Source organism: Melanerpes formicivorus, unplaced genomic scaffold (genome assembly GCF_026170545.1).
Source record: "Melanerpes formicivorus ecotype bairdi unplaced genomic scaffold, bMelFor1.0.p_v2 SCAF_102, whole genome shotgun sequence".
In the NCBI taxonomy this organism is placed as follows: domain Eukaryota; kingdom Metazoa; phylum Chordata; class Aves; order Piciformes; family Picidae; genus Melanerpes; species Melanerpes formicivorus.
This window is the reverse complement of record NW_027142454.1, coordinates 1,354,180-1,377,957: the sequence shown is the minus strand read 5'-3', so window position 1 is coordinate 1,377,957 and position 23,778 is coordinate 1,354,180. Positions and strand designations below refer to the sequence as shown.

At 64.6% G+C, this 23,778-nt stretch overlaps 1 protein-coding gene across 1 annotated transcript in view; it reads right to left on the bottom strand.

The window, feature by feature from the left end:
- CARMIL2 (capping protein regulator and myosin 1 linker 2) overlaps positions 1-22,663 on the bottom strand; it is a 31,100-nt gene extending 8,437 nt beyond the window's left edge. The window contains exons 1-26 of the mRNA XM_068166597.1: positions 22,621-22,663; positions 22,322-22,381; positions 21,006-21,127; positions 20,097-20,194; positions 19,416-19,486; positions 18,793-18,866; positions 14,912-14,987; positions 14,745-14,833; positions 13,481-13,575; positions 12,695-12,781; positions 12,368-12,477; positions 9,638-9,715; positions 8,838-8,914; positions 8,628-8,732; positions 8,398-8,467; positions 8,181-8,262; positions 6,199-6,295; positions 5,842-5,899; positions 5,188-5,357; positions 3,715-3,783; positions 3,043-3,136; positions 2,861-2,959; positions 2,181-2,309; positions 1,146-1,259; positions 836-1,005; positions 190-277 (exon numbers count right to left, since the gene is read on the bottom strand). Of these exons, the coding sequence (XP_068022698.1) occupies positions 190-277; positions 836-1,005; positions 1,146-1,259; positions 2,181-2,309; positions 2,861-2,959; positions 3,043-3,136; positions 3,715-3,783; positions 5,188-5,357; positions 5,842-5,899; positions 6,199-6,295; positions 8,181-8,262; positions 8,398-8,467; positions 8,628-8,732; positions 8,838-8,914; positions 9,638-9,715; positions 12,368-12,477; positions 12,695-12,781; positions 13,481-13,575; positions 14,745-14,833; positions 14,912-14,987; positions 18,793-18,866; positions 19,416-19,486; positions 20,097-20,194; positions 21,006-21,127; positions 22,322-22,345 (2,346 nt within the window). The 5' untranslated portion in view covers positions 22,346-22,381; positions 22,621-22,663. The remainder of the gene's footprint in view (positions 1-189; positions 278-835; positions 1,006-1,145; positions 1,260-2,180; positions 2,310-2,860; positions 2,960-3,042; positions 3,137-3,714; positions 3,784-5,187; positions 5,358-5,841; positions 5,900-6,198; positions 6,296-8,180; positions 8,263-8,397; positions 8,468-8,627; positions 8,733-8,837; positions 8,915-9,637; positions 9,716-12,367; positions 12,478-12,694; positions 12,782-13,480; positions 13,576-14,744; positions 14,834-14,911; positions 14,988-18,792; positions 18,867-19,415; positions 19,487-20,096; positions 20,195-21,005; positions 21,128-22,321; positions 22,382-22,620) is intronic.
- Between the last annotated feature and the right edge of the window lie 1,115 nt (positions 22,664-23,778).

Sequence of the window (23,778 nt, the reverse complement as noted above, 5' to 3'; positions counted from 1 at the left end):
GCGCACGGCCAGGGGAGTCCCCGGCAGGACAGCCTGGCTGGGAACTGTCCTGCGTCCCAGGCAGCACATCTCTACTTGTGCCTGGTGCCTGGCCAGTGCTGGGGGACCCAGGTGCCCAGCCCACATCTCAGCCTTGCATCCCCAGCCCACACCCCTGTCCCGGATGTGCTGGCAGCTCCCAGTGCTCACCAGTTTGCACTGGGCTGTGGTCAGGTCTCCCAGCGCAGCATCCACAATGCAGTCAGCCACAGCAGCAGTGACAGACAGTTTGATTTCACTGGGAGCAGAGAGAGGTGGTCAGGGCCAGCACCAGGAATGTCACCCCAAGGCACTTCCCAGCTCCCTAGAGTCGCACAGTGGCTGGGAGGGACCTTAGAGCTCACAGAACCTTAGGGACTGGAAGGGACCTTGAGAGACCATCCAGTCCAAGCCCCCTGCCAGAGCAGGTCACACAGGAACTCATCCAGGCAGGTCTTGACTATCTCCAGAGAGGGAGACTCCACAACCCGCCCTGGGCAGCCTGCTCCAGGCCTCTGGCACCCTCACAGGCAAATAATTTTTCCTCCTGTTTCCATGGACCTTCCTCTGCCTCCACTTCCACCATTGCTCTCTGTGCTGGCATTGGGCATCTAGTCCCAACCCCCTGCCATGGGCAGGGACACCTCCCACTAGGGACACAGCCAAAGTGCACCCAAGCAGGAAGCAAAGGCACAGCTGGGTCAATACAGCAGCAGGACCCAGGGCCCCCCCATTGCCTTGGGAGGGACCTCCCAGTGTCCCCATCTGGCCCCGGGGGTGACCACCAGAAGACAAGGAGGAAGGGCAGGTCACCCACTTCAGCTTGCTGAGGACATCAGCGACCATCTGGTCCAGGAGAGCGCTGAGGTGCTGCTGGAGGTGGCTGTGCTGTGCCATGGTGCTGAGCAGCTGCTCCCTGACCCCACTCCTGCGCACCAGGGCCGGGCACAGGCCCTGCGCCGCCTCCAGCGCCGCCTGCGAGGTCGCCTGCAGCGTGGGGAGCAAAGGGCAGCTCTGGGGCCGCTCCTGCCAGGCCTCACACGGCTTGCAGGAGACTCCACGGCCCTGATCCTCAGCAGGAGGGCAACCAGCAGCTCCTGCTGCCGGCAGCTCTCCATGGTGCCCACCTGGATCTCCCTGGCGCAGACCTGAGCTGCTTCCTCTGCGAGGGACTGCAGCCTGTGCTGCAGCTTGCTGCTCTGGTAGGGGCTGCTCCCTGCCTCGCACAAAAGGGGCAGGACCTGCCACAGGAAGAGAGCTGCAATGGATCACCCCATGGCACCTCAGCCTGGCCTCCCATCCTGCCATGCACAGCCAGCAGCCATGGCTGCCCCACGGGAGAGCACTGCTTGCATCAGCTGGGGAGACCCAGAGACCTTCTGGCTTTGCTGGGCCCAGGCTTGCCCCTTCTGGTACTCAAGCTGGACCCCCAGCTGCTCTCCACCACCCACTGATCCTCCTTCTTCATACTGCTGCCCACATCAGGGGAGATTCTTTCCCATCTTCACCACCTTTCCACTACCACCATCTCTTACAGGGCATCTCAGCTGGGTTAAGTGCCCAGAGGGTGCCAAAAATTAGGGGAAAAGAAGGAAGTGATTTGAAGGAGGTGCAGAAGGAGGAGGAGGAGGTGTGGTGGGGAGAGAGAAGAGGAACCAGGAGGGTGGAACCTTGGCTGGCAGTGCCAGAGGCTGCCCAGCCAATGTGGTAACCTTCATCGTGGGCTGCTGGAGCACCCTCATGGTGCCAGGGTGGGCTGAGGGTTCCCAAAGAGGGACACATTGGTTTCTCCCCAGTGTGGGCACCTGGAGCAGCTGGAGCAACCCAGCCCTGCCCAGGAAGGGTGCAGGAGCAGGGGGTGCTCTGGCACAGGGAAGGGGGCACTGCTAACTCCCATGCCCCCTGTGCAGGAAGGGATGGGGAAGGTCTGGGGCCTGGGTCTAGAAAGGAATGAGGAACTTGTGGCTGCTGTTCCCCATTCTGCAGGTGCATTGCTGGCTGGGGTGGAGGCTGTGCTGTCCCCAGCTGCCATCTCATTAAGTCGTTAACTAATCAGTGCCCTGCCTGTGTCCCCGACCGCCAGCTCATTATCTCATTAACTAATCAGTGACCTCCTGCACCCCCAGCTGAAGCCAGGCAGGCTGAGGGGCTCCCCCACTCACGCTGATGGAGAGGTTGGCATTGCTGATGGCCTCCTGGGCGCAGAGGATGTCCTCCTCCACCTCTCTGCCGGGGCAGGTGCTGAGGATGTCCAACTGCTTCTGCAGGCTCAGGCAGAGCTCGTTCACCATCTGCGGCAGGGAGAGGCTGTGTCGCACACAGAGCACTGCCAGAGCCCCCCCTGCTGGGGCTCGCCGGGGGAAGGCTGTGCCGGTGCTGCCCGACCGGAGGCTGGGGCACAGGCAGGGTACAGTCTGCCCCCCACGCATCCCTGTCTCGTATCTGGGGATGCCACACGGCAGGGATCTGCTGTGAGCATGCCCAGGGAGCTGGGAATGTGCTGTGCAGGGCAGGGGGATGTCCCAGGGCTGCACACACAGGGACCACACGGGTGGAAGCTGGAGGGCTCCTCGGGGATCTCCTCTCTGCCTGGCCCCACTCTCATCCCTTGGGATTCATGGAACCACAGAGGTGCTTCAGCTGGGAGAGGCCTCCAAGGGCATCGAGGCCAACACTCAGCCTAAGACCCCACGGCCATCAAACCACCTCCTGGAGCTCTGCTCTGCTCTACCCTCAGGAAGGGTGAAAGGGGATTGGTGCTGCTTGTGAGAGCTCAGCTGAGCCACCCAGGGTTGGTGTGGGCAGGGGAGGGCAGCCCCGGGGTGCCAAGGTGACCACAGACCTGTGAGGAGGAGGAGGAGGCGAGGAAGCCCTGCGGCAGGCGGAAGGTCTGGGCGGGCACCGCGCGCCGCAGCTGGTTCCTCGCCAGGCAGGCCTGGAGCTGCAGCAGGAGAGAGGCTGTGAGTGCCCAAGGGGTGGGTGGCAGCTGGCCCTGTGTGCCCCCTGCCCGTGTCCCCTGCCCACCTTGTGCACAGCCTCCTGGGTCCTCTGGGGGTGGCTGCGGAACGCCTGTGCCACGTCGCTGACGGGCAGGGGCATGGACTTCAGGCTGTAGTTCCTGCAGGGCAGCTGGGGCTCAGCGGCTGCTGCTGGGCCCTTGCCAGCCCCCAGGGGCTCAGCCCCATGGGGCATCTCCCCACAGGCATCAGGATGATCACTGCAGGGACTGGCCCACAGCAGCCCAGGCGCTGCCCCAGGGTCCGGCCCTGGAGGTGGCCATGGCCCAGCTCTGGCTGGCAGCAAACGTCGAGGGGGAGGTGGCAGCCACCCACCCAGGCTCTCCAGAGACCCTGCATGGCCAAACCCCAGACCTGCTGGTGTGCTTGGCAGGTGGACAGCTTCTGCCCTTCTTCCATGAGCACCAGATGCCCACTGTGGCCACAGGGTGACAGGGGCTGTGCTGGGTTGGGTTGCAAAGCCCAGGGGAGAGCCTGAGGTCAGTAATGAAGGTGACACCACCCAGGGGGTGCCAGCTGGCTTTGATGGCTGCAAGGCCCAAGCCATGGACCAAAAGGTACCTCAGGGTACTGTGGGATGCACCTGCTGCTTCCAGGGAACAGGAGGCCCTGCAGGCATCCTGGTGCCATCTTTTGCATGGTGGTAGCCAACCAGGAGGCCCAGGCTGCTCTTTCTTACCTTTCCAAAGCCTGAGCCACCTCCAGAAGGCCTTGGGCTGTTGTGTTGTTCCTGTCCCACACCACAGTCCTGTAAAGAGAAGGACAAAGTGAGCCCAGCCAGCACCCACCCAGCCCTGAGGTGGGTGCCCACCTACCAGGTGCCAGGAAGAGGAAGCTCAAGGCTGATCCTGGGCACCCAAAAGCCCAGAAATGAGGACAAAAACCTGCACCTCAGTATTCAAAACCTGAGCTTGGGCTCTGCAAGGAGCTGGAAAACTCATGGGTGCCTGGAGGAGAGGGGGGGACATGGTCAGGCATCAATCCAGTGTCCCCCAGAGCAGCACCTCTGGCTGGAACACCCTTCCCATCCCTTCCAGACCCCCCTGGCCTGCCTTTGTTGGCACAATGTGGCTCCAGACTGGTGTGTCAGGAACTGGTGGCAGAGTGGGGTGAGGGCAGTGACTGAAAGGTTCCTCCTGCAGCACCCTGGGGGCTGGGCAGGGCTTCACAGGTCCCCTGCCAGCTCTGACACCAGAGCCAGCTACAGTCTCAGCCCTTGACCATGCACCAGGAATCATAGACTGGTAGGGGTTGGAAGGGACCTCTGGACACCATGGAATCACAGAGTGGTTTGGGTTGGGAAAGCTCTCTGAGATCATCCAGGCCAGCACCAACCCAACCCCTCCATGGCCACCAGCCCCTGGCCCCAAGTGCCATGGCCACAGGGCTCTGCAACCCCTCCAGCCATGGGGACTCCACCACCTCCCTGGGCAGCCTCTGCCAGGCCCCTGGCAAAGGAATTTTGCCTCCTCTCCAACCTCAGCCTCCCCTGGCACAGTTTCAGCCCAGTTCCTCTCCTGTCCCCTGAGGCTGGGGAGCAGAGCCCAAGCCCCAGCTGGCTGCAGCCTCCTCTCAGGGAGCTGCAGAGAGCAAGGAGGTCTCCCTCAGCCTCCTCTGCTCCACACCAAACCCCCTCAGCCCAGCCCTCTTCTCCAGACCCTTCCCCAGCTTGCTTGCCCTTCTCTGGCCCTGCTCCAGCTCCTCAGGGTCCTTCTGGGAGTGAGGAGTCCAACCCTCTGCCAACCCTGGGAACATGTCCAGAAGGGTCTTAAAAGTCTCCAGAGCAGGAGACTCCACAACCTCTCTGGGCAGCCTGCTCCAGGCCTCCAGCAGCCTCACACCAAACAACTTTCTCCTCCTGCTCAGTGGAACCTCCTGGGTGCCAGCCGGTGCCCTCTGCCCATTGTCCTGTCCCTGGGCACCACTGAGCAGAGCCTGGCCCCAGCCTCTTGCTCCCCACCCCTCAGATATTTACAGACATCGTTCAGTTCCCTCTCAGCCTTCTCCTCTCCAGACCAAACAGCCCCAGGCCACGGGGAGCCTCGGGGAGCCTCCGCCGGTGGCATCAGCATCACAGCCGGGACCGCGGTACCGAGGACCCCGGGCTCGGGCTGGGAAGGGCTCTCAGAGGGCGCCGTGGGGCCGCTGCTACCTGAGCTTTGTGTTGGTCTGCAGGGCCTTGGCCAGCATCTTGGCGCCGCTGTCGCCCATGGCGTTGCCGCTGATGTCCAGGGTGCTGAGGCTGCTGCTGCCCAGGGTGCTGAGCAGCACCGCCGTGCCCAGCCGCAGCCGCGAGTCCGCCACCGACAGCGACTGCAGGGGCTGGGGGGCACAGGCAGGGCTCAGCTGGGCAGGGGGCTCCGGGAGCTGTCGCCCAGCCCGCACAGCCTCCCTCCGCACCCAGCGGAGCCGCTGCGGCTGCCCGGTGCCGCTCCCGGGCAGCCCAGGTCCTGCCGCACCCCGGGGAGCTGCGGGGCCACAGCCTGGGGCTCGCTTGGAGCCCGGCAGGGAGCCAGGAGGAACGAAGCAAGCTGGGGGAGCTGGGCTGCAGCCAGGGCGCAGCAAGCATCTCCTGGGAGCCTCTCGCAGCACGGCTCCTGCTTCCCAGATGGACAGGAAGAGGCTCCTGATGCCTCTCGGCTTCAGATGGAGGAGAACAGCAGGAGGAGTGCGGGGGGGGGGGGGAGGTTTGCTCCCAGGCCGGGCCGGGTGGGAGCTGGGTGGCACCCAGGCTGCAGGGTGGTGATGGAGGGTGACCAAGAGCATGGGTGAGATGCTGGAGGGGTTGAGGGCAAGCTGGACTTACGCAGTCGTCCTCCTGGGTGAGCTGCACGATGCGGTGCAGGACATCCAGCAGCCCTTCCCTGCGGGAGGCAGTGGTGGGGGTTACACAAGTGTCCCCCTCACGTCCCCTGGGGCCACCAGGCAAAGCTCCATCCTCTCTCCTGCCTTTGCCTGGGGCAGGGACCTGTCCCTGCAGGTCCACAGGGAGTGTGCCAGGGGCAGGCGATGGCCCCGGCGCGGCCCCAGGCTCCCTGCTGGGCTGGGCCAGGCAGGATGGGCAACCCCTGGCAGCCCGTGGGGTCGGGTGGGGAGAGAGAGCTGAGGTGGGTGCACGGTGCCAGGACTCCTGCTGGCCTGGCTGCTGCGGCTTGGCACTCACTTGGGTTTGATGTTGAAGTTCCTGCCCAGAGAGACGTGGCGAATGGACTTGCTTCTGCCGATGGAGAGCACCAAGGTCACCATGTCAGGGTCAAGGCCTGGGAGAGAGGGCAGACACCCAGCAGCATGCTCCAGGCTGCCCACAGAGCTGGCACCAAGCTGCTCCCTCACAGGAGACCTGCCCAACCACTAAGCTGCCACCATGGGATGGTGGAGAGATGCTGAGGGCATCTCCTGAGCCTCTTTCTCCTCTTCACGGCTCCTCTGAGGGGTCTGAAGGCATTTGCAGAGCTGAGGTCCCTGAGGGGTGGTCCCAGGGAAGGAGCTCCTGCTCTGGGGACTCCTGCTGGGGGTGCCAAGGCTGTGCTGAGCCATGGGGAGCACTTATGGAGCTGCAGATGGTGCCTGCTTTCTGCCACCCCACAGGGATGTGTCCTTCATCCCCTACCACCCTCCTGGGCAGCGTGGGAGAAGCTCTGACAGCCTGCAGGCAGCTGCCTGTGGCCCCAGCCTCATGTTCCAGCTCCCAGGGACATGTAGGCCCACAGGACAGAATACCAGGAGGACAGAATCCCAGAAGGACAGAATCCCAGAAGGACAGAGTGGTTCAGGGTGGAAGGAACCCCAGAGATCATCTACTCCAACCTCCCTGTCATGGGCAGGGACACCTCTCAATTAGACTCAGCCCCCAGTGCCCCTGGTGCTGTCCTTGGGTATCCCTGAGCCTGGCTCCAGCCCTGCACATCTTGATCCCCCCTCAGGCTCCTCTGCTCCAAGCTCCAAGCCCCAGTTCCCTCAGCCTGGCCTCACAGGAGATGTTCCACTGCCTGCAGCAGCTCTGTGCCTCTGGGAGGGACTCTCTCAAGCAGCTCCCTGAGGTTCTTCTTGACCTGAGGAGCCCAGAACTGGACACAACATTCCAGATGTGGCCTCAGCAGGGCAGAACAGAGGGGCAGGAGAACCTCTCTGACCTACTCAGCACAGCCCTTCTGGCCCAGGCCAGGATGCCCTTGGCCTTTTGGGCCACCAGGGCAGCTTGCTGGCTCCTGGCCATCCTTCTGTGCACCAGGAGCCCCAGGCAGACAGGGATCTGCCCATCGAGCTGCTGTCCCAGCCAAGGGCAAGCCACACAATGACCTCCCAGGGCATGGCCCTCCTGCTCCAAGCTGCTCTGCTGGGCAGCCCAAGGCTGACCAAGGCTGCCTGGGAAAGTAGGGTAAGAGGGTGAGCTTCTGGAGCACTGGTGGTGCTCCTGAACAGGCTCCTGAAGGACTCCAAACCACATCAGCTGGCTGCTGGAGAGCTCTGTGGTCTGCTGGGAGACCTTAGCAAAGCAGCTCTGAGGTCTGGGGCCTCTGAGGTGAAATGAAGAGCTGGCAGAGGTGATGGTTGGTAACTTGGGTTGCTTGCCCATAGCTTTGGAGGCCATGGCAGGACAGAGGTTAACAGCAGAAGCTGTCAACCCCTGCAGAGAGCTGGGAAGAGTTTCAGTCCAGGGAGACCCCTGCAGTGCTTCAAAGCCAGAGGTAGCAAGGTGAGAGCACCTCAAGGCAGGAGGGGCTGAAGAGGTCACCCCACACCCCGTGCTGCAGATGTCTCTGAAGGAGACAGGCAAGGGCCAGCACCACTGGAGGGCAATGGAAGAGGCCTGTCCAGAAGGACAGGGCAGAGGCAGAAGAACACAGGTGGGGAGCTGCAGAGGTTCCTGGCCTGGGGGCGAGGAGGAAGCCTGCTGGCCAGGCAGGATCCCCTGCTGGCTGTACAGAGCCTCCATCCCCACGAGGTGCAGCCTGTGGTGCAGCAGCTCCTGCTGCTGAGGGGCTCTGGCAGGTGACAAGTGCAGGCCAAGTGCAGTCTGAGGAGTGGCAGAGTCCCTGCCCAGAGTCCCTGGGGCCTCCTGTGAGCTTGGCAGGGCAGGCAGCCGTGGTGCCTGGGCCTGCAGGGCGAGGAGAGCTGCTCCCAGCAGAGGGGAAAGCAACCTACCATTGTCAGACAAGTCCAGGCTGCTGATGGAGCTGGTGTCAGGGATGAGGTCCTGGATGACTTGGGCCCCTGCTGACCTCAGCTGGGAAGAAGCAGGAGGACATCAGCACAAGGGGAGCCCTGCAGCTGAGGTCCTGCCCCGGGGAGGGTCGCCCCAGCCCCACGGTGGAGCTCCCCTCAGCTGCTGCCACGGAGCCTGGGGGTGCTGGGCCCTCACCTCACAGCTGCTGAGGTCCAGGCACAGGTCACTGATGTGGCTGTTGTCTGCCAGCCCCTGCAGCAGTGCCCTGCAAGAGTCACCAAAGCCACCCATGGCTGCCACCAGCACCTGCTGGGGAGCACCTCCCAGGGTGCTGGAGAAGACATCCTGCCCACAGCTCTGCCAGCCTCCTGGCCCGTGCTCACCCCACACCCACCTCCCTTGGTGGGCTCCCAGCCCCACCTCACCTCACAGCATCTGCTGGAAGCTTGGTACCCGCCAGGGAGACATGTCTGAGGGCACAGGCCTGCCTGAAGAACTCCTTGATGCCAGGGGAGATGGTTTTCACCCTCCTGAAAATGATGGACAGCAGCCAGGTGACGGTGGCATCACCTGCCCCCCAGCCCCAGCCACCCCTCTGGGTGCCACCCTCCCTGCCCACCCTCCCAGGGGCTCACCTGTGGGAGTAGACATTTCTGGAGAGGTCCAAGTGGACAAGGCTGGTGTGGCACCCGTGGAGCAGGGCACCGAAGAGCTGCAGGGGTGGGCACACAGGTGACGGTCAGCAGCACCTGGCTGGTGCCATGCAGCCTGGGCACGTGTGGGTGATGGGGAGGGACAAACTCTGGGGGTGCTGAGGAGCTCTGCACCATGCTGGGGCTCTCTTCTTCCTCTTAATGAAGTCTGAGTCCCTCCAGCCCACCACCCAGCAGTGGGCACAGGGCAGGGCCAGAGCAGGGCAACCAAGCTGGGGGAGGGTCTGGAGAAGAGGGCTGGGGAGGAGCAGCTGAGGGCCCTGGGGGGGTTTGGTGTGGAGCAGAGGAGGCTGAGGGAGACCTCCTTGCTCTCTGCAGCTCCCTGAGAGGAGGCTGCAGCCAGCTGGGGCTTGGGCTCCTCTCCCAAGGAACAAGTGGCAGGACAAGGGGAAATGGCCTCAAGTTGCCCCAGGGCAGGCTGAGGTTGGCCATGAGGAACAATTCCTTCCCCTTGAGGGTTGTCCAGGCCTGGCCCAGGCTGCCCAGGGCAGTGGTGGAGTCTCCATCCCTGGAGGGGTTTCCAAGCCCTGGAGCTGTGGTGCTGGGGGCCATGGGGTGGTGGTGCCCTGGCAGTGCTGGGCTCAGGCTTGGACTCCAGGATCTTCCAACCAAACCAAGTCTGTGGCACCACTGGGAGGCTGCTGCTTCCCCACACCCCCTCCCCCCCTCCAGCGCCCCCTGAGGAGGGGAGCTGAGGGCTGGCCCCCTGAGTGGGTACTCACAGCATCCAGGGGACAGTCTGTGCCAGCCAGGCTGAGGTGGGACAGTGAATGGCACTGGCGGAGGAGGCTCTGCAGGCTCTGCAGGCAGAGAGGTTCAGCAGCTTCTCCCAGGAGCCTGAGCCCCTCCCAGCACCCTCAGCCCCAAACCCCAGCCCCAAACCCCAGCCCCCAGCCTGCAGCTGAGCACTGGGATCAACCCTGCACAGAGGCAGCCAGCCCCAGGCTGCTGCCTGCCAGGACCCAGCCTTGCCCAGGTGGCATCTGCCCCAGCCTGGCTTGTCCCCAGCAGGCCCCCAGCTGCTCCCAGGCAGGCAGGGAGGTGTCCCAGCCACAGCCCTGGGGGGCTGCACAGACCCTGGGAGAGCAGGCTGGGGACAGTACCTGGGTGGTGCCACCCACCCCAGCCCAGCTGTGCTGCCACCCAGTGCTGTCCCCCCCAGCCCAGCTGTGCTGCCACCCAGTGCTGTCCCCCCCAGCCCAGCTGTGCTGCCACCCAGTGCTGTGCCCCCCAGCCCAGCTGTGCTGCCACTCACAGAGCTGTCCCCCCCCCAGCCCAGCTGTGCTGTCCCCCCCAGCCCAGCTGTCCTGCCACTCACAGAGCTGTGCCCCCCAGCCCAGCTGTGCTGTCACCCAGTGCTGTCCCCCCCAGCCCAGCTGTGCTGTGCCCCCAGCCCAGCTGTGCTGCCACTCACAGAGCTGTGCCCCCCAGCCCAGCTGTGCTGCCACTCACAGAGCTGTGCCCCCCAGCCCAGCTGTGCTGCCACTCACAGAGCTGTGCCCCCCAGCCCAGCTGTGCTGCCACTCACAGAGCTGTGCCCCCCAGCCCAGCTGTGCTGTCACCCAGTGCTGTCCCCCCCAGCCCAGCTGTGCTGTGCCCCCAGCCCAGCTGTGCTGCCACTCACAGAGCTGTGCCCCCCAGCCCAGCTGTGCTGCCACTCACAGAGCTGTGCCCCCAGCCCAGCTGTGCTGCCACTCACAGAGCTGTGCCCCCCAGCCCAGCTGTGCTGCCACTCACAGAGCTGTGCCCCCCAGCCCAGCTGTGCTGCCACTCACAGAGCTGTCTCCCCCAGCCCAGCTGTGCTGCCACTCACAGAGCTGTCCCCCCCCAGCCCAGCTGTGCTGCCACCCAGTGCTGTCCCCCCCAGCCCAGCTGTGCTGCCACCCAGTGCTGTCCCCCCCAGCCCACCTGTGCTGCCACCCAGTGCTGTCCCCCCCAGCCCAGCTGTGCTGCCACTCACAGAGCTGTGCCCCCCAGCCCAGCTGTGCTGCCACTCACAGAGCTGTGCCCCCAGCCCAGCTGTGCTGTGCCCCCAGCCCAGCTGTGCTGCCACTCACAGAGCTGTGCCCCCCAGCCCAGCTGTGCTGCCACTCACAGAGCTGTGCCCCCCAGCCCAGCTGTGCTGTCACCCAGTGCTGTCCCCCCCAGCCCAGCTGTGCTGTGCCCCCAGCCCAGCTGTGCTGCCACTCACAGAGCTGTGCCCCCCAGCCCAGCTGTGCTGCCACTCACAGAGCTGTGCCCCCAGCCCAGCTGTGCTGTGCCCCCAGCCCAGCTGTGCTGCCACTCACAGAGCTGTGCCCCCCAGCCCAGCTGTGCTGCCACTCACAGAGCTGTGCCCCCCAGCCCAGCTGTGCTGTCACCCAGTGCTGTCCCCCCCAGCCCAGCTGTGCTGTGCCCCCAGCCCAGCTGTGCTGCCACTCACAGAGCTGTGCCCCCCAGCCCAGCTGTGCTGCCACTCACAGAGCTGTGCCCCCAGCCCAGCTGTGCTGCCACTCACAGAGCTGTGCCCCCCAGCCCAGCTGTGCTGCCACTCACAGAGCTGTCTCCCCCAGCCCAGCTGTGCTGCCACTCACAGAGCTGTCCCCCCCAGCCCAGCTGTGCTGCCACCCAGTGCTGTCCCCCCCAGCCCAGCTGTGCTGCCACTCACAGAGCTGTGCCCCCCAGCCCAGCTGTGCTGCCACTCACAGAGCTGTGCCCCCAGCCCAGCTGTGCTGTGCCCCCAGCCCAGCTGTGCTGCCACTCACAGAGCTGTGCCCCCCAGCCCAGCTGTGCTGCCACTCACAGAGCTGTCCCCCCTCAGCCCAGCTGTGCTGCCACTCACAGAGCTGTCCCCCCCCAGCCCAGCTGTGCTGCCACCCAGTGCTGTCCCCCCCCAGCCCAGCTGTGCTGCCACTCACAGAGCTGTCCCCCCCCAGCCCAGCTGTGCTGCCACCCAGTGCTGTCCCCCCTCAGCCCAGCTGTGCTGCCACTCACAGAGCTGTGCCCCCCAGCCCAGCTGTGCTGCCACTCACAGAGCTGTCCCCCCCCAGCCCAGCTGTGCTGCCACCCAGTGCTGTCCCCCCCCCAGCCCAGCTGTGCTGCCACCCAGTGCTGTCCCCCCTCAGCCCAGCTGTGCTGCCACTCACAGAGCTGTGCCCCCCAGCCCAGCTGTGCTGCCACTCACAGAGCTGTCCCCCCCCCAGCCCAGCTGTGCTGCCACTCACAGAGCTGTCCCCCCCCAGCCCAGCTGTGCTGCCACTCACAGTGCTGTGCCCCCCAGCCCAGCTGTGCTATCCTCCCAGCCCAGCTGTGCTGCCACTCACAGAGCTGTGCCCCCAGCCCAGCTGTGCTGCCACTCACAGAGCTGTGCCCCCCAGCCCAGCTGTGCTGCCACTCACAGAGCTGTGCCCCCCAGCCCAGCTGTGCTGCCACCCAGTGCTGTCCCCCCCCAGCCCAGCTGTGCTGCCACTCACAGAGCTGTCTTCCCCTGCCAGGCTGCCAGGGTTGCCGGAGAGGTCCAGGTGCCGCAGGGAGGATCTGGTAGCTCTGTTCTCTGCCAGGGCCTTGCAGAGGGAGCTCATCCCTGCCCCAGGGGAAGGGCACAGATGGGTGTCCCTGGTCCCCTGTCCCAGGCAGTCCCCTGCAGGGGCACTTCCCCAGCTCTGCAGCAGCAGCAGCACATGGCACCCTTAAGGATGCCCTCGGCAGGGTGTCCCTGCAGCCCCTCCAGCCACCCCTATGGTGCCAGCCTGGCCCCAAATGCTGCTGTGCCCAGCCTCCCCGTGGCACCAGGGCAGCACCTTTGGCTGTGGGCATTGTCCTGGCCAAACTGAGGCTCTGCAGACCCTTGGGACTCTTCTCCACGTGATGGCTGAAGGCAATGATCCCTGATGAAGGAGGAGAGAGCCCTGAGTGGCTGTGCCAGCAGCTGTCCAGCCCACCCTGAGCTACAGCCTTTGGCATCTGGAGATTGCTTTTCCTCTGTGTGCCACAGAGTGGTTTGGGTTGGGAAAGCTCTCTGAGATCATCCAGGCCAGCACCAACCCAACCCCTCCATGGCCACCAGCCCCTGGCCCCAAGTGCCATGGCCACAGGGCTCTGCAACCCCTCCAGCCACGGGGACTCCACCACCTCCCTGGGCAGCCTCTGCCAGGCCCTGACCACTCTGCCACCAAAGGAATTGTTCCTCCTCTCCAACCTCAGCCTCCCCTGGCACAGTTTCAGCTCAGTTCCTCTCCTTCCATCCCCTGAGCCTGGGGAGCAGAGCCCAAGCCCCAGCTGGCTGCAGCCTCCTCTCAGGGAGCTGCAGAGAGCAAGGAGGTCTCCCTCAGCCTCCTCTGCTCCACACCAAACCCCCCCAGGGCCCTCAGCTGCTCCTCCCCAGCCCTCTTCTCCAGACCCTTCCCCAGCTTGGTTGCCCTTCTCTGGCCCTGCTCCAGCTCCTCAGGCTCCTGCTGGAGTGAGTGCCCAACACTGAGTGTATTTGGGCTGCCTCAGGAGCTCAACACTTAAACTTCACAAAGCACCTCCAGCTCCCTGGGCAGCCTGGGCCAGAGCCTGACTGGTGCTGGCCCAGAACCTGGTACCTCTGTCCTCCAGCTGGTTGCCAGCAAGGTTGATGGTGTGCAGGGCAGAGTCAGGATGGGTGCTGAGCACCTGGGCCATCCTCTGAGCAAAGTCCCTGTAGGGAGAGGGGTCACCCAGCTGGGCGAGGCACAGCTCAGCCCCAGCAGCCACGGCCACCGAGCCCACAGCCCTGTGGGGCTGTGTCACCAGCTCCAGCTTGTGGCAGAGCTTGTGGCAGAGCTGCAGCAGGAGCCAGCAGGGCATCTCCAAGGGCCCCACGGCAGGGACCAGCAGGTGGTCACCAGGCTGCAGGGAAACTGCTGCCAGGAGCTGCATGTGTGGTGAGGACAGGGATCACCACCCCCTGCTCATGGCTCCAGGGAGCCCCCAGATCCATGCACCTGAGGGCTGCCAGGACCCAGCCCAGCACAGACCCCAGCCCAGCACAGACCCCAGTCCAGCACAGACCCCAGCCCACCTCAGACCCCAGTCCAGCACAGACCCCAGCCCATCACAGACCTCAGCCCATCTCAGACCCCAGCCCCAGCACAGACCCCAGCCCACCTCAGACTCCAGCCCAGCACAGACCCCAGTCCATCACAGACCCCAGCCCACCTCAGACCCCAGTCCATCACAGACCCCAGCCCACCTCAGACTCCAGCCCAGCACAGACCCCAGCCCACCTCAGACTCCAGCCCAGCACAGACCCCAGCCCATCACAGACCCCAGCCCATCACAGACCCCAGTCCATCTCAGACCCCAGCCCACCTCAGACCCCAGCCCAGCACAGACCCCAGCCCATCACAGACCCCAGTCCATCACAGACCCCAGCCCATCTCAGACCCCAACCCATCACAGACCCCATCCCATCACAGACCCCAGCCCATCTCAGACCCCAACCCATCACAGACCCCATCCCATCACAGACCCCAGCCCATCACAGACCCCAGTCCATCTCAGACCCCAGCCCACCTCAGACCCCAGCCCAGCCCAGACCCCAGCCCATCACAGACCCCAGTCCATCACAGACCCCAGCCCACCTCAGACTCCAGCCCAGCACAGACCCCAGCCCACCTCAGACTCCAGCCCAGCACAGACCCCAGCCCATCTCAGACCCCAGTCCATCTCAGACCCCAGCCCACCTCAGACCCCAGCCCAGCACAGACCTCAACCCATCCTATGCCCCAGCCCATCACAGACCCCAGCCCAACACAGACGTCAATCCATCCTATGCCCCAGCCCAGACCCCAGCCCATCCCAGGCCCCAGTCCCCCCTTCCCTTACGCCCTCAGGCCGCTGCTCTCCAGGGCCAGCTCCTCCAGCGCCACTGACTTGCTGAGCATGTAGAGCAGCTGCTCCGACACCTCCTGGGTCTGCCAGGGGAGAGAAGAACACGTCTCCAGAGACCAATCCCCCTCTGGTGTGCCCAGCATGGCTGCACCACCACTCACCAGCCTGAAGTCCTTGCAGGAGAGCTTGGTGAACCACAGGTTGAAGGACAAGGCAGCAACACTCAGCGCCACATCCCTGTGGGGAGACAAGGACCAGGGTGACAGCAGCCAGGCAGAGCTGAGTCTGGCCCCAAGACACCCAGCTCTGAGTGCCCCAAGACACCCAGCCCCAGAGTGCCCCAAGACACCCAGCTCTGAGTGCCCCAAGACACCCAGTCCCAGAGTGCCCCAAGATACCCAGCTCTGAGTGCCCCAAGACACCCAGCCCTGAGTGCCCCAAGACACCCAGCCCCAGAGTGCCCCAAGACACCCAGCCCCAGAGTGCCCCAAGACACCCAGCTCTGAGTGCCCCAAGACACCCAGCTCTGAGTGCCCCAAGACAGCCAGCCCCAGAGTGCCCCAAGACACCCAGCCCTGAGTGCCCCAAGACACCCAGCTCTGAGTGCCCCAAGACACCCAGCTCTGAGTGCCCCAAGACACCCAGCCCCAGAGTGCCCCAAGACACCCAGCTCTGAGTGCCCCAAGACACCCAGCCCCAGAGTGCCCCAAGACACCCAGCTCCAGAGTGCCCCAAGACAGCCAGCCCCAGAGTGCCCCAAGACACCCAGCTCTGAGTGCCCCAAGACACCCAGCCCCAGAGTGCCCCAAGACACCCAGCTCCAGAGTGCCCCAAGACAGCCAGCCCCAGAGTGCCCCAAGACACCCAGCTCTGAGTGCCCCAAGACACCCAGCTCCAGAGTGCCCCAAGACAGCCAGCCCCAGAGTGCCCCAAGACACCCAGCTCTGAGTGCCCCAAGACACCCAGCTCTGAGTGCCCCAAGACACCCAGCTCCAGAGTGCCCCAAGACAGCCAGCCCCAGAGTGCCCCAAGACACCCAGCTCCAGAGTGCCCCAAGACACCCAGCCCCAGAGTGCCCCAAGACACCCAGCTCTGAGTGCCCCAAGACAGCCAGCCCCAGAGTGCCCCAAGACACCCAGCCCTGAGTGCCCCAAGACACCCAGCCCCAGAGTGCCCCAAGACACCCAGCCCTGAGTGCCCCAAGACACCCAGCCCCAGAGTGCCCCAAGACACCCAGCCCCAGAGTGCCCCAAGACACCCAGCTCCAGAGTGCCCCAAGACACCCAGCTCTGAGTGCCCCAAGACACCCAGCCCCAGAGTGCCCCAAGACACCCAGCCCCAGAGTGCCCCAAGACACCCAGCTCTGAGTGCCCCAAGATACCCAGCCCCAGAGTGCCCCAAGACACCCAGCTCTGAGTGCCCCAAGACACCCAGCCCCAGAGTGCCCCAAGACACCCAGCTCTGAGTGCCCCAAGACACCCAGCCCTGAGTGCCCCAAGACACCCAGCCCCAGAGTGCCCCAAGACACCCAGCTCTGAGTGCCCCAAGACACCCAGCCCCAGAGTGCCCCAAGACACCCAGCTCCAGAGTGCCCCAAGACACCCAGCTCTGAGTGCCCCAAGACACCCAGCTCCAGAGTGCCCCAAGACACCCAGCTCTGAGTGCCCCAAGACACCCAGCTCCAGAGTGCCCCAAGACACCCAGCCCCAGAGTGCCCCAAGACACCCAGCCCCAGAGTGCCCCAAGACACCCAGCCCCAGAGTGCCCCAAGACACCCAGCCCCAGAGTGCCCCAAGACACCCAGCCCCAGAGTGCCCCAAGACACCCAGCTCTGAGTGCCCCAAGATACCCAGCCCCAGAGTGCCCCAAGACACCCAGCTCTGAGTGCCCCAAGACACCCAGCCCCAGAGTGCCCCAAGACACCCAGCTCTGAGTGCCCCAAGACACCCAGCCCTGAGTGCCCCAAGACACCCAGCCCCAGAGTGCCCCAAGACACCCAGCTCTGAGTGCCCCAAGACACCCAGCCCCAGAGTGCCCCAAGACACCCAGCTCCAGAGTGCCCCAAGACACCCAGCTCTGAGTGCCCCAAGACACCCAGCTCTGAGTGCCCCAAGACACCCAGCTCCAGAGTGCCCCAAGACACCCAGCTCTGAGTGCCCCAAGACACCCAGCCCCAGAGTGCCCCAAGACACCCAGCTCCAGAGTGCCCCAAGACACCCAGCTCTGAGTGCCCCAAGACACCCAGCTCTGAGTGCCCCAAGACACCCAGCCCCAGAGTGCCCCAAGACACCCAGCTCTGAGTGCCCCAAGACACCCAGCTCTGAGTGCCCCAAGACACCCAGCCCCAGAGTGCCCCAAGACACCCAGCCATGAGTGCCCCAAGACACCCAGCTCTGAGTGCCCCAAGACACCCAGCTCTGAGTGCCCCAAGACACCCAGCTCTGAGTGCCCCAAGACACCCAGCCCCAGAGTGCCCCAAGACACCCAGCTCTGAGTGCCCCAAGACACCCAGCCATGAGTGCCCCAAGACACCCAGCTCTGAGTGCCCCAAGACACCCAGCTCTGAGTGCCCCAAGACACCCAGCCCCAGAGTGCCCCAAGACACCCAGCTCTGAGTGCCCCAAGACACCCAGCCATGAGTGCCCCAAGACACCCAGCTCCAGAGTGCCCCAAGACACCCAGCCCCAGAGTGCCCCAAGACACCCAGCTCTGGGGCCCTCAATACTTGCAGCTGTGGGGTCCCCCAAGCACCCATGTTTGGGGAGCCCCAGACACCACTGAAAGGATCAAGGTGGAGGTCCAAGTGTTTAAAGCCCCCAGATGCAGCTCAGCTCCTTCAGGCACAGCAGAGTGACTCTGAACTTGTGCACAGCAGCTGCTGCCTGCATTTCCTGCTGAGCTCAGTTGTGCTCCTGTGGGAGCAGCTTCTGCTGGGCTGCCCAGCCTAATGGCAGCTCTAAATCTGTCTTCTAGGCCAGCTGAACACAGATCCTCTGCTCCCCAAAATGCTTAACCCAGAACTCACACAGCCCAGCAGGGAGGGGTTGGAAGAGACCTCTGGAGTGCACCCAGTCCAAGCCCCCTGCTCCAGCAGGGCACCCACAGCAGCCTGCCCAGGGGCACAATGCCCAGCAGGGTTGGAAGCTCTCCACACCAGGAGGCTCCACAACCTCTCTGGGCAGCCTGCTCCAGGCCTCCAGCACCCTCACAACAAACAACTTTCTCCTCCTGCTCAGCTGCAACCTCCTGGCTGCCAGTCTGTGCCCCCTGTGCCACTTGGCCTGTCCCTGGGCACCACTGAGCAGAGCCTGGCCCCAGCCTCCTGCCCCCCACAGCTCCTCTAGATCTTGCTGAGCATTGCTCAGCTCCCCTCTGGGGCTGCTCTTCTCCAGGCTCTCAGCCCCAGGGCTCTCAGCCTTTGCTCCTCCCAGAGCTGCTCCAGGCCCCTCAGCAGCTTTGCAGCCTCCCCTGGACTCTGTCTCAGCAGTTCCCTGTCCCTATGGATCTGAGGAGACCCAGAGCTAGACACAGGACCCCAGATGTGGCCTTAGTAGAGCAGAGTTGAGAAGGACTCACCATGCCCCAGCCCTCCCCCAGAGGTGAGCCCTTGCTCTGTCTTCCTCAGGATGGAGACACAGCTGAGCCCCACAGGGACAGCTCTAGGCACAGCCTGAGCTCACAGCCCCACTGAGGTGCTGATGGACATGTGGGGTGCTGGTGGGGAGCAGGGCCATGCCCTGGGGCCACGAGCAGCACTGGCTGCTTTGCACAGGGAACCCCTGCCAGCCACCAGCTGCCAGCTGCCACTGTAACTTTTGGTTGTCCCCTGGGCAGGCAGCTCTCAGGCTGGTCTGAGAGTCACACACGGGCAGTGGTGCTTGCCTGGCCTCCTGGGGCCACCACCCCCGTGAGCTGGTCTCCTGGGGACTGGTGCAGGGGAGCATCAGCCTCCAGAGGTGGCATCCCTGGAGCCTGTAAAGGCAAGAGGAGTGCTGGGCCAGCCCTGCTTGGGCAGGCTGCTGCTGGCCTGGCCAGCACTCACCTGCTCTCCAGGTGGCTGAAGTCCAGCAGGTTGAACTCCCGGCAGTCCTGGCTGTGGTAGATGTTGTCCACGTCCTGCCCAGAGGGACGGACACATGGATGAGCTTCTGGGGAGGCCTTGGGTGCCCTGCACTGCTGGAGGGAGCTGTGCCCTCGAGGACCCTCCCCTGGTGAACCCCAAGCCTGAGGCCTCCCCTGGTGCTGTGGCAGGCTGGGCACATGTGCCACGCTGGGGACTTGCTGGGTCCCTGACCACTGCTGCAGGGACTGACCCTCGGGCTGCTGGGAGCAGCTGTGGGCAGAGGTGGGAGTCAGTGCCCAGAGGTAGAGAGGTACAGCCAGGCCTGCTGGGGGTTCTGCTCTGCCAGGGGCACCCAGCAAGATCCCAGATGCCACTGCTGCAGCAGTCTGGGAAACTGCCTGGTCCAAGGCGTCTCCTCCCCACCTGCACTCTGATTCCATCTCTTCAGGGAGCAGCAGGGGCTCAAACCAGGCAGAGCTGCAGCTCCCAGCTCGGGGATGCCCCAGCTGCAGCAACCCTCTGGGGCTGCTGTCTGGAGTGGAGGCCCCCACGGGCACCCCTGCCCACCATTGGCAGGCTGGCACTGCCCCTGCCCGGCTCACCCACTGGATCTCCTCGCGGCAGGCGAAGCCGTTGTAGTCACACAGAGCAGCGTAGGTCTCCGAGAAGCCCCCTGCAAGGGGGGGGGCAGGCTTGGTGCCAGGCCTCGGGGCAGGCTTGGTGCCAGGCCTCCCCCAGGGACGTGCAGAACACCTCTGGGGAGAGCAGGAGGCAAGAGAGGACTGGGGAGGTCTCAGAAGGGATGTGAGGGCTCTTGCTTCCCTCCTTGAAGGGGTCAGAGTGCCCTGCGTGGGCTGCTGCCAGGCCAGTGGTGACCACACAGCTCAGAGGGCTGCAGCTTGCCCTGCCTGACCCATGAGGAGCTCTGGGTGACGCCAATGGAGCTGTCCTGCTCCAGCCCAAGGCACAGGACAAGCCCTTGGCCCTGCAGCAAGGCCGTGTGAGGTGGAAGTATCCACAGCTGCCTGTCCTCATGGGTGGGCATCCTGCCCCACAGCTGTCCTGCCCCTTTCTGAGGACCTACATCCCCTCAGACCTGCTGCTGCTCCACAGGCTGTGGTGGGCTGGTGGGGAGCAGACCCCACTAGCAGGGCTCCTTCTGACCCAAGCCACCACAGGTGCCCTGTGCCCAGCCAGTGGAGCTGGGGGCTGTGCTGGTCTGCAGGGTGCTCCAACCCTGCTGGTCCTACCCGAGGGGGATGTGGGGTGGGGACAGAGCTCACCACAGGGCCCAGGGCTGCTCTGCAGCATCTCCTCCAGCGAGTCTGTCACCTGCAGGAGCCTCTCGTACAGGTTGGGAGGGGACTTCTGCAGCAGCGTCCTGGGGAAGGAAGGACCAGAGGGGTGCGTGGTGCGGGGCTGGGAGAAGAGCATCCTCACCACATCATGCTCAGCTACAGCCCTTGTGGGCAGGCTGGCCAGAAATGCTCTTTCTGATGAGCTCAGGGAGCAGAGTCTGGCCTCCCCTGGTGTAGCTGTCCCCTGTGACACAGCTCTGGTTGTGACCCCACACAGCTGCAGTCCCCAGCAGGAGGAGGACACAGAGCTGTGGAGGGAGGCCCCAGAGATGCTGCCAGGGCTGGAGCAGCTCTGCTGGGAGCACAGGCTGAGGGAGCTGGGGCTGTGCAGTCTGGAGGGGAGAAGGCTCCAGGGGGACCTCAGAGCTGCCTGGCAGTGCCTGAAGGGATCCTGCAGGGAGGCTGCAGAGAGACTTTTGCTGAGGGGGTCTGGAGCCAGGCTTGGGGGGAAGGGTTTGGAGCTGAGGCAGAGCAGGGCCAGAGGGGAGCTGAGGCAGAGCAGGGTGAAAGGGGAGCTGAGGCAGAGCAGGGCCAGAGGGGAGCTGAGGCAGAGCAGGGGCAGAGGGGAGCTGAGGCAGAAGTTCTTCAGTGTGAAGGAGCTGGGACTCTGTCCCAGGCTGCCCAGGGAGGCTGTGGCTGCCTCCTGCCTGGGGCTGTTCAAGGCCAGGCTGGATGAGGCCTTGGGCAGCTGAGTCTAGCTGAGAGCTGTCCCTGCCCCTGGCAGGAGGCTGCAGTGGATGATCTCCGAGGCCACTGTGCTACCTGGGGCCTTGCTGAGCAAAGGCCTTGCTCTGGTAGCTCCACAAGTACTCCTGAGGAGCAGGAGAGCCTTACCTTGGGGAGGAGTCTGGGAAGACCTTCTTGAGGGCGGTGGTGAGGTGGGTGATGACCTGCTGCAGGTGGTGGAAGGCCAGGAAGCGCAGGGCGTAGGAGGCTGCCTCCGTGCCTATCACAACCTGCAGCGGGCACAGGGGGGGAGGTGTCTGAGCCAGCTGGCAGCAGGCAGCGTTCCCCAGCCCCCAGCCACACCTGGTGACAGCCATCAGGTCCTGCCTGCAGACCCCCAGCAGCAGGGGTTAGGATGAGAGCCAGGAAAGAGATCTCAATGTGACAGAAGGAGGCTGAGCAGGTGCAGAGGTTGCCCACAGTAGCGGGGGCGAGCAGAGCCCTTGCCTGTGCCTGCAGCAGCTGCAGCTGCAGGATGGAGCTCTCCTCCCTCCCTTGATCTCCTTGGGTTTGGATGCTCTTTGAGCTTTTGGTTGTTCCCAGCACAAATCCAACCCAACCCAATCAATCCCATGGCAACAGGCTCCTGAGCTCCCCACCGCTGGCTGGGCCGTGGGAGGGGGGTGGCTGCCAGCACAGGGACTGTGCTGAGCCCTGCCTGCACCCTGCCTGCACCCTGCCTGCACATCAGCAACCCTCTGTGGGCTTTCATCTCCCAGCCAGATGTCTCCTCCACCTGTACCATGGGCTCCCAGCCCCAGCAGCCCTCATGTTCACAGCCCCCCTGCTTCCTCAGCCACACAGCCCCCCCGGGGCAGCAGGAGCCCTGGGCAGATGCCAGGGGCAGCGTCACTGATGGTGCTTTGATGAGCAGAGGACAGAGAAGGGGTTAAGGAGGAGCACAGCCCTGCTTTGGCCAACACACGCAGGCCAGGGCATCCCCTTGTCTCCTGGGCATCCCCTTGTCTCCTGGGCATTCCCTTGTCCCCTGGCATCCCCTTGCCTCTCTCCTGTGGTGCTCACCTGCTGCCTCCACCCCTCCCATGGCTCCCTCAGAGGATGAGCTGGGTTTCAAACAGCCTCCTGTGAACCCTGGCTGCTCCTCAGTAACCACCAAGTGACTGTCACCTTGTCCCTGCTGAGTAGCAGGTGCCACCAGCACCCCTCCCCTGCCCCCCCGGGTGCCTCCCTGCATCCCAGCCCCAAGCTGATCCCCCAGGTGAAGGCCCTGAGGCCACTGCTCGAGAGGGGGCAGAGAGGTTACACCACGGGGAGCTCCCACAGACCATCCCTTCCCTGCTGACCTTCAGTCTGCAGCAAGGGTCCAGGCTGCCTCCAGCCCCTGTGGTGGGCTCTGGGAGGGAGGTAGGCAGAGGGTAGGGGGTGCTCAGGCTGGGTTTGCCTTGGGTGTTGCTGGCACTCACCAGGCTGGGCTCTTGCACTGTCATCTCCCTCACCTCCAGGAAGCTGAAGCTGCTTTGAACCTGTGGGGTGAGGAGCAGGATCAGTCCTGGGGCTGACGGAGAAGGGGACCACGGGGGGACCACAGCTCCCTGCCCCCACACCTCAGTCAGTGCTTGGGCATGCCCTGCAGCCTTCACCCAGCCCCCTCCTCTTCACCTTGTCCTCCTGGGGGCCCAGGGGACCACCGGGGCAGCCCCCCCAGGGTCCCAGGCAGCTGAGCCATGGGGCTCTGCCGTGGCACAGGGTGCCCAGCACTCACCCTCACTGGCACCGTCGCGGGCAGCAGGTAGGCACGCCAGGGAGTCAGCACCTAGGCAGGGGAGCAGGGGTGACACAGCAGCCACCCCCGGCCCCCACACAGCTGCCTGGCAGCAGCTGGCAAAGCGGGCAGGGGGCTGGGCTCTGCACGTACCAAGATGTAGTCCTCGTACTTGGACTTCACCTGCAGCTGCACACTCATCACCAGGAGGACCTTCTTTGTCCCCAGCAAGGCAGTGATGCCCTCTGAAAAGAGCATCTCTGTGTGAGGGGGGTGCTGAAGGCTCCTGTCCTGCAGGCTGTGCTGTCCTGGGGCACGCCTGCCCCACCCCAGCTCAGGGCCTCTCTGCCCACAGCTGATGGTCAGCCCCTGGCTGCTGGCTGAGCTGTGAGCGTCTTCCCCAGCGCTGGCTCTGGTTTGCTGCTCAGGTGCTGGAGCCACCTCCAGCCTGGCTTCTGCAACCTCAGCCAGCCACAGGGCTCTGGAAGCACTGGTTTGTGCTGCCCTGCTGGCATGGAGCTGCCACGGAGCAACAGGAGGATCCTGGCTCCTCTTCCTTCTTCCCAAACATACCCCTGCGGAGCAAGGTGGCAGCCGGCTGCTGCCTCCCCACCCGCAGCCAGGAACCTCTTCTGCCCTTGTGTGGTTTTGGAGCTCTCCTGTTCCTGACCCACAGGGGTGGTGGTGGGTGCCAGCCTCCTCATCTTTGCACACCAGTGGCTCCCAGCCACCGTGCACCACCACCAGCATCACCCTTGAGCATCAGCCCTGCCTGCAGCATCTCTTCCAGGCCTACAGCTGCCCCTCCCTGCCCACACAAACCTGCTTCTCACAGCCGCACTGAGCCCCAGGGCTCCAGCCACATGTCCCCAGGGACCCACTCTGGCACAGTCAGCACCTGGAGCTGTGGGACCGCAGTCACTTGGATCCCTCCTGCCCCTCTGAGGGCCTTGGCGGGGCTGGGGAGGCTGCAGCAGCCTGGGACCGCCACAGCCTTTTGCGCTTCGAGCAAGTCAGAGCTGGCAGCAGCAGCAGCAACTCCACGTCTCCCACGCTGCTGGGAAGCTGGGGCAAGCCTAGGGCTGGGGCCTCCCCGGGGAGCTTCCAGGAACCTCCACTTGGCCAGGGGACCCCACGGCCACGGGGGAGAGCAGCAGC